This window comes from Humulus lupulus, chromosome 5 (assembly GCF_963169125.1).
Source record: "Humulus lupulus chromosome 5, drHumLupu1.1, whole genome shotgun sequence".
Lineage (NCBI taxonomy): Eukaryota > Viridiplantae > Streptophyta > Magnoliopsida > Rosales > Cannabaceae > Humulus > Humulus lupulus.
The window spans coordinates 31,353,868-31,363,418 of record NC_084797.1 but is presented as its reverse complement, the minus strand read 5'-3'; the positions used below and the strand labels follow the sequence as shown (position 1 = coordinate 31,363,418).

General features: G+C 35.5%; 1 protein-coding gene across 1 annotated transcript; it reads left to right on the top strand.

Annotated features, from left to right (window-relative positions):
• Positions 1 to 1,719: 1,719 nt before the first annotated feature.
• Positions 1,720 to 4,090, top strand: LOC133779012 (cytokinin hydroxylase-like). The gene is made up of 4 exons (XM_062219017.1): positions 1,720 to 1,966; positions 2,097 to 2,329; positions 2,524 to 3,141; positions 3,665 to 4,090. The coding sequence occupies exons 1-4, from the start codon at positions 1,720 to 1,722 to the stop codon at positions 4,088 to 4,090; spliced, it is 1,524 nt and encodes a 507-aa protein (XP_062075001.1).
• Positions 4,091 to 9,551: the final 5,461 nt, after the last annotated feature.

Genomic DNA, 9,551 nt, shown 5'->3' with positions numbered 1-9,551 from the left:
TTTTTTAAAGAATTTTGTAACGTTCAAATAGTGCAACTTTTACTCTTCTTTTGTATTAATAGTGTGACTTAATTATAAGTTAATGTCTTTATTTTTTTTAATAAATTACAATTATATTTATATTAAATTCTTAATTATGCTTGTAAATGTATTTGTCCATTTAGTCTAGTTTTTTAAAAGGTAGCATAGCCAATTTTCTTTTAATTGATTCTACCCTCTTTTAGTTTTTATTTTATTTTGTTCATTTAGTTATTTAATTGAGGTATTAAGTTAATTAGTCTAGTATTTTAACTGTTAATTAAGTAGTAGCATTTTTTAGTAAGAGTTAATTATATTTATTACATAATTTAAAACTTATTTTTTTGTCAGGACTTATATTTTTTTTATTTATATTCATGTGTCGTTTTATGGTTTTTGTATCATTTTAGTAATAAGTAGTAGTTTAGTACTAGTTCAGTTACAAGTAGTAGTTTGTGCCTTCAAAGATACAACTCCAATCATTGGACATAATCAATTGTTTAAATCTAATGGTGACAGAAAGATTTCACATATAAATTTTAGTTTTATTATAAAAATTATAGTTGGGTTGAGATTTTCTTCAATATAAAAAATAAATCCAAATAATTATCATTATTTAGCGTCCTAATAATATACTTCTATTTGTTTATTTTGTAGGTGATTATTATTTTTATTTTTTGGCTAAAGTAGTTTGTTTTGCTGGGATAACTAAATTGGATGGTCTTAAGTTAGTTTGTCTAAATTTCTAAAAATAACTTTCTTTTAGGCCTTGTATACGCTTTGGTTAGACAATTAACTTGTTGACTGAAATTATCTATTTTTTATTCTTATCATTTAGTTCACTATGTCAAAATAAATAAATAAATATTTGTAATAATTAAAAAAAATTCACAAAATAATAAAAAAAAAGGGTTAATACTTTCCGAGAACAAATGGTTAATACCCTATTAGAGTTCCCAAAAACAATTATACAGGCTCTGAAAAATATCTTCTTAGCATGCATGCATGGGTCCTGGGAAACATAATCTTTTTTTATTTTTTTATGTGTTTATTTTGATTGATCCACTTTAATTTTTATTCGCGGCATCGGAAAACAAACCATAAAAAAGAGAGTATTTCGTTTGTACTCTGCGATCTGATGGTTCAGCCCCATAACGTGTATGACAGTCGTTGAATTTCTTTTGTTGCAAATCCTAATAACAAGTCCAAAATAAAAAATTGAATATAAATATATTTATATGACCAAAAAAACATGTAGCACTATTTTTAATTATAAAAGTGCAGCATTCCAAAAGTTACAATTAGTTTAAAATGAAAAACAAAGAAAACAAGAAACACGTACGGCCACCTTTTTAGTTATAACTTAAGACTAGAAAATTAGCCACACCCACATTACATATTTCAAAGTAAATTGTAGTTTCCTTTCCAAGTCAAATTTCCATCGATTGGTCGTCTTTCTGAATCCCTTGTTCATCTTCTTCTATAAATATATAGTAAATACCCATTCGATTCTACTACCAAACTTTCATTGGAAAACTAAGTATAGCGAGTACTCTCATCTTCTACATACGTAAATCCATATATTCGTATATACACATATATATTAATTCTCTCGTAGCTTCTTTCGTACGTACATAGTATATATTTTCCGTGGAGTTTGTTGGTCTGAGTAGTGTTCAGCAACCTCTTAACTGGGTGATCATGATGATCATACTGGTTTCATTTGTTGTCCTGTGGAAACTATTATGGTCTTGTTGGATTTCACCTTCTCTGGCAAACTTAAAACTCAGGAGAAATGGTTTCAGTGGCCCATCTCCTAGTTTCCCTTTCGGTAATATAATTGATATTATGGGAATTAAGGCCAAAATCAATGCCTCTACGCATGGTATACATCATAATATACATTCAAGGGTGTTTCCTTACTTTGCTAGCTGGCAAAAATCTTTTGGTAAGAATCAATCTATAACTGCGAATATTATAACTTACATGCATGAGCCGTAAAGTAGAAGATAATATATATATATATATACATAAATATTATTACTGTTGTTTTTTTTTAATGCTTGGTAATATTGCAGGGAAGATATTCATCTACTGGTTGGGCACAGAGCCATTTTTATATGTGTCAGACCCAGAATTTCTGAAAAATTTGTCTGGTCAAGTTTTGGCCAAGGGTTGGGGAAAACCCTCCGTTTTCAAACATGATAGGAAACCCATGTTTGGCATTAATAGTCTGCTTATGGTCGAAGGCGACGACTGGGTCCGTCACCGCCATGTCATCACTCCTGCTTTCACCCCTGAAAACTTGAAGGTCTTCTATCCCAGCTCATTTTTTTTTCTTTATAAATCCATATTATATATAATAGACATTATCTCTACGTACTTAATTAAACACCATCTATAATTATAATGCATGACTGACTAATATAGCACTATATGAAGCACATTACTATATGTGTAGTATGTTTATGTGATAACTTATTGTAAGTACGTAATGTGATACAGGCAATGGCATGTTTAATAGTGGAGTCCGCCACAAATATGTTGGACAACTGGGCCACCCAGATAAGTTCCGGAAACCCAGAAATTGACGTGGAGAGAGAAATTACAACGACAGCCGGGGAAGTCATAGCAAAGACGAGTTTTGGCATAAGTGACGAGAGTGGTAGGTTAGTGTTTGAGAAATTAAAAGCTCTACAGACCACTCTCTTCAAGACAAACCGGTTTGTGGGGGTCCCTTTCAGCAAGTTCTTATGCCCAACCAAAACTTTAGAAGCCAAGAAGCTTGGCCAAGAGATCGACACTCTTTTTTTCTCTATAGTGGAAGCTCGAAAGTTAGAGTCCAAAAATAAAGAGAATCGTCAACACTATGACTTGCTTGGCTTGCTGCTTAAAGAGAGTACAGGAGGAGCGTCGTCGGGGAGGAGCTTGACGACGAGGGAACTGGTCGATGAGTGTAAAACGTTCTTCTTCGGCGGACACGAAACGACGGCGTTGGCCATCACTTGGACAATGCTACTTCTTGCCATGTATCCTGAGTGGCAAGTGGAGTTGAGAGAGGAGATTAAGCAAGTGATTGGAGATAAGGAAGTTGATGCCACGTTGCTTGGTGGGTTAAAGAAGGTATGAATCATTATTTGATACTCTATTTTTACCGCTTATAAATAATATATGAATATATTTTTGACAATACGATGCATTCCTTTTCTATTTTCTATTTTCAGCGGTAATTTCAAATTTTTTTTATATGATATTCACAAATTTTTAAAAAATTCTAATTAGTTTACTCATACACAAAAAATAATCATGCGTGCAATAGAAAGTTTAAACTCTGTTTTCGATACTATAATTTATTTATAATTTCTTTAAAAATTGTAGAATGTTCTAGATAGCTACAATATACACCTCCGTATAAATATTTTTAGAATTATATTTATCTAGGTGCTGAAAATAGAAAAAAAATATACCAGTATTATAAAAGCTGTTGCGTTATAGGCGTTCTATATATATATATATATAATCTGTAATCATTGTTTTAGACAATACTGTTTTATTTTGTTTTAGACAAAACTTTTGATGTGCTGACATGTTCATGTATGGTAAAAAATTAATGGGGAGTGGCCTAATTTAATTTGTGGATATGCAGATGGGATGGGTGATGAACGAAGTACTTCGACTATACCCTTCAGCACCAAATGTGCAAAGGCAAGCAAGAGGAGACATTAAAGTGGGCGATCAAACAATCCCTAATGGCACCAACGTGTGGATCGACGTGGTGGCAATGCATCATGACCCGGCTATATGGGGCGACGATGTAAACGAGTTCAAGCCACGGAGATTTAAGGACGACATATTTGGAGGGTGTACTCACAAGATGGGGCTTTTGCCTTTCGGGTTTGGAGGCAGAATGTGTGTTGGAAGAAACTTGAGCTTCATGGAGTACAAGATTTTCTTAACCCTTATTCTATCTAGGTTTTCTTTTTACCTCTCGCCAACCTATACTCATTCTCCTGCTATTATGCTTTCCCTCAGACCTACCCGAGGCTTGCCTATACTATTTCAGTCGCTTTAAGTTTGCCCTATATATAAACTATGTGGTGGGTAGCAAGTATACAATGTTTATGTATACTTTTATTTTATTAAGAGTTTTTTATTAATAAGGATGCAATATTTTTATTAATTAAATAAGAAAATGTTTATATAATTTATAAATAATTAAACTTTCACTACAAAATATTGGAATATTCCCGTGCTTAACACCTATAACGTGCCAAGACTAAGTTTGCTTTGCTGGCACTTGTTTTTCACCGAGAAAACTTGTCGATGCAAATTCCACACTAATACAACTTTTCTCGACACTAAACATTTTAAGCGCCGACAAAGATGTCTACGCCGGTGCTTTATTTCGCAACAAAAATATGATCGCTTTTAATTTGTGGTGTCATTCACTACAAGAAAGTCTAAAATTAGAGGCGGAATAATTAGAGACGGACTTAGTCCGCCGGTAATATTCGGGTTATTAGCGGCGGACTACTGGGTCCGCCGCTAATAATGTGAAAATTAATAAAAGAAAATTATTTTTTTATTAGCGGCGGACTTACCAATTATTAGCGGCGGGTAGTCCGCTGCTAATACAATGCCCGGGAAACGAAAGGGTATTAAGTTTCAAAATTATTAGCGGCGGGTATTTTCCCTTAGTAGAGGCGGAGTATCCGCTACTATTAGCGGCGGGTAAATATCCGTCGGTAATAAGACTATTATCGGCGGGATATATTAATAGCGGCGGGTAAATATCCGTCGGTAATAAGACTATTACCGGCGGGATATATTAATAGCGGCGGGTCCCGCCGCTAATACTTTATTACCGGCGGGATTATATTAATAGCGGCGGGTTCCCGCCTCTAATAATCTTACATATTAAAAAATTTGCACATCGTTTCGTCCGTCCCTCTCATTTCTCTTCTCTCCCTCTCTCAGACGCACTCTTCTCTCAGTCCTCCCCTTTGTCCGAGCACCACCACCACCCCTCTGTCCGAGCACCACCACCGCCCCTCTGTCTGAGACCTCCCTCTCTCTCTCTGACTCTCACTTGTACTCTCTTTCGTTCTCGCTCTCTTTGTCACTCTTTGTGTCTTGCTGGTGGCGGCACCCTCTGGAGCCAATGTGGTGGCCTTTGGTGTCGACGAAGCTAAGGGCCTCTGGGTGTGCATTGGCCCATGGTTGGGGTCGAGGTGTGTGACGGCGATACACATGGTAAGTCTCTCTTTATATCTCTCTTTCACAGACACTCTACCTATCTCTCTCTAACTGGTTTTTCTAATATTTAGGTGATGGTGGTTCATAGTGGGGCTGTGAGGTTCGTGGGTTTGACCATGGCAGAGAGTTTGGCCACTGATGGGGTTTGAACACGGCATGGATTTCATGACAGTTTTCAGATTTTTTATGTTCTTAAGTTTGTTATGTTGTTTTATGAATTTTTTTTTATTGTATATGTTTCAGATTTCACATATTTCAGATTTATGATGTTCTTAAGTATATTGTGTTGTTTAATAAATTATTTTAATGGGATTTGTTTCTGGATTTCATATTTTTTCAATTTTGTTTGTGTTTTTATAAGTTGTTTCCTATTTTAATGGTGTTATTATTTTATTTTTTTGTTCCTTAAATTATGTTTATTTATTAGAGGCAGATTACTAGGGGCGGGACTGCTGGTATTAAATAAGTCAAATCTTTTATACCGGCGGAGTCCCGCCCCTATTAATCCGCCGGTATTAATAGAATACCAGCGGGGTGTCAGTCCGCCGGTAATACCCCTAATCACCGACCGAGTATTACTGGCGGACCCCCGCCGGTAATATGTATTACCGGCGGAATGCCCTATTATTACCAGCGGAAGCCTCCGCCTCTAATACTACTTTTTGTTGTAGTGATTGGCCCGTCTGGTAATTGTTTTTCCCGTTGGCTCGTACACTTTTTCCAGTAGTTAGGTGAGTTTTAGGTTATATTTAGTGTCATTTTAGGTTGTGTTTTATTAGTTTACGGTCATTTTGAGTAAATTTATCCTTCTTCTTTTTTTGTGCGTTGTTTTAGGTGTGGAAGAACGAAAAGAGATGTGAAAGTCGAAGAAAATATGAAAAAATTGAAAACTGACATTTTTAGACGAGTGGCGCTATTGCGGTGCATGTTTGCGTGAGACTGCGTTCACAGTCCGTACAAGCATTTTGAGTGGAGTAGCGCGACCACATTCGAAGCCCAGAAAAGTAATTTTAACTCGGTTTTGTAGTATATGATATTTCATGGATTGAGTAGTTGATAACATTAATTACCCTAGGTTTTCATCCATTGAATTTTATTATTATTTATTTTATTGCAATTTTTATTTCTTTCGTTATTTGATTACTTCAATTTCTCAAACCTAATATTCGTTTACCAAATAGAATAGTTGAAAAATTAATAATTAATAATCAATCCTCGTGGGAATGAACTTTACTTCTTGTGTTACGATTGCATGCACACATACTAAAATTTCATAACAAATTTTTGGCAGTGTTGCCGGGTATTGTCAATATTAATATCAAAATATTTGACATGATTCTAATTTGGTTTCTTTGATTGTACTAATAAAGATTATGTCTGTTATATCTATTTCAGGCTATATCTAGTGGTTTATGCGAAGAAAAGGTATTGATAATATGTCTTAATCCTAAGATAGAAAGAACTTGCAGACAGAACAAAAAAAGAAGAAGAAAACAATGGAGAGAATGGCACAAGAACCTGCTTAAGGGGTGAACAATGTCGCCAACAATAACCTCCTCTGCTGTTGAGGAATAGAATTAGAATGCACAAACACTAAGAGATTATGTGCTGCAAACTGTAACTAGAGTACATTCATGCATTAGACCACCGACGGTTAATGCTAATAATTTTGAGATCAAGCTAGCAATCTTACAAATGGTTCAATCTATTGTGTTGTTTGGTGAACTACACATGGAGGATCCGATTGTTCATACAACCAACTTCCTGGAGCTATGTGCAATATTTAAATACAATGGGTGAGTGATGATGCCATCAGACTAAGGCTAGTTTTGTTCTCACAACGAGATGAAGCGAATAGATGGTTAAATTCTCTACTTGTCAACTTCTTTAATACTTGGGAGGAGTTAGCTTAGAAGTTTCTTGCCAAATTTATCCCTCCATCAAAGGTTTCAAGGTTGAGGGTGGAGATTAATAACTTTTGTCAAACAGAGGGTGAGTCACTTTACGATGCTTGGAAACGTTTAAGGAGTTGTTGAGGAGGTGTCCCCATAATGGTATTGAAAAGTGGATGTTAGTCCATAATTTTTATAACGTGTTGTGTGGTACTACTTGTTATGATTGGTTAAATACAAATGATAAAGTGTTAAAATACTAGCAAGGTATAAACACTTAGTAGAATTCACACAGTGTAGATGTGAATTTGAGTTTCAAATTGTAGGCATTTATAAAATGCAAATTTGGGTCCAAAGTGATACATAAAAGTATCTAAGGATTCCCAAAATGTTTGGTGGCATTTGGAGCATTTTTTGGACATTTGGAAGTATTCAAAGTCAGAGGGGGTGACGATACGTCGCCACCCAAGAGGCGACACATTGCCTGAAGGCTAGGGTTTCCAGAAACCTTAGCAGGAAAATTTATGTAAATGCTCTAAATTACGTGTTTTGCAAGTCTAATCCAATTTGTTGGACCTAATGACGGTGCCTACTGTATATATGGGTCAAAAACAGTGATTTGGGGACTTGATCACTCTTTCTAATCTCTCTCTACCTATATTCTTTCTCTAACTCCAAGAATCTCTAGTCTTCTCCACGAACTCTCCAAGAAAGTGCTTGACTTAGAGAGTTGAAGGCTTGTTCAATCTCAATCCTCATTTCCTCAAGAGAAGGCCTCACGCATCAATGTTGGTTGGGAAATAGAGTATTACGAGAGCGTTTCTCAATGTGTATAACCCTTGGTTTTGTGGTTTGATTTTCTTGAAGAATTTGGTCAAGGAAAGTGGTGGTTTTGCTTAGGTTTTTTTAAGTTTCATCAAATATTGAAGAACTCCATTGATTTACTTGGGTTTGCAAGTTCTTTGTCAATCATTTTTAAGTCTCTGTCAATCTAAATTTTGTGTAGATTCTATTTTTTGTGGTGGTGTTATCTCAATCTCCCCCAACATCCTAATACTCTATAATCTGAGATAGCATATAATGGAAGAATCTAACTCTCTGTCATCTTTGAGATTCATGACACAAGACTTTCTTAGATTGGATAGATTTGATGGGACTAATTTTATGTGTTGGCAAGACAAGATTAGGTTCTTTCTCACTACTTTGAAGGTTTACTATGTCTTGGATAAAGACTTAAAGGCCTTGGAAGAGCCCAAGGAAGATGATACTCAAGAACTTATCAAAGAAGGGAAGAAACGCGAAGAAGATGAGTTGATATGTAGGGGTCACATTCTCAAGGCCCTCTCAGATAGGCTCTACGATCTCTACACCAACACCAAGACCGCCAAGGAGATTTGGGAGGCCTTGGAAAAGAAATACAAAGCGGAAGAGGAAGGTACAAATAAATTACTTATTACTCAATATATGAAATTTAAATTTGATGATGATAAATCCCTTATCGCTCAAATTCATGAGCTGCAAATTATTGTGAATAAATTGTCTACTCTTAAATTTTTTTTGGCGGAACAATTCATTGTTGGTGCCATTATAGCCAAGTTACCTCCTTCATGGAGAGGTTACAGAAAAAAGATGCTCCAAAGAAATGAAGAGATTTCTTTGGTGGAGATTCTCAAACACTTGAGCATTGAGGAGGAATCTCGTTCTATTGATTTGAATGATGAGAAACCCAATGGAGAGACTTCTAAGGCCAATGTTGTGGCAAATCGTCCTAACAAAGGCAAGGGAAATGATAAGAACAAGGGCAAAGGCCAAAAACCCTTGGGACCCAAGAAGAATGAGGGGCAATTCAAGAGTTCCAAGGGACCCTGCTATGTGTGTGGCAAGAATGACCACTTTGTTAGAGATTGTAGGTTCAAGAGGAGCCATAACAATGATGCAAAGGTCAACTCGGCTCAAGAGGAGCTAGTGGCTACACTTAGTGGGGGTAAATGCCATTCATGGAAAAGTGAGTGGGTGGTGGTATGATACTTGTGCTACCATGTTGGGGTTTTATGCCCTAATTACAACTCAAATTCTTTGTAATCTCATTTCATTATCAATAAAAGAATAGAAATCTTTTTTTGACTTGATCAATCACTTTGCTCACATGTTTTATTTTCATGATTATTTGTCTAATATAAACTTCTATTAAATCCCGAGGATATAGCTAATCTTATTTATAGTGATGTAATCACAGTGAAATATAAATATGATTATATGTTCAAAATAAGTCAGTCATAAGATTAGTCAGTGCACATGATTTACACTGACTTGCCAATCTACGATATGATCTACTTACACATTACAGTGTTATGTTCTTTCCAGAACATTAGTAAAGTAGATAAG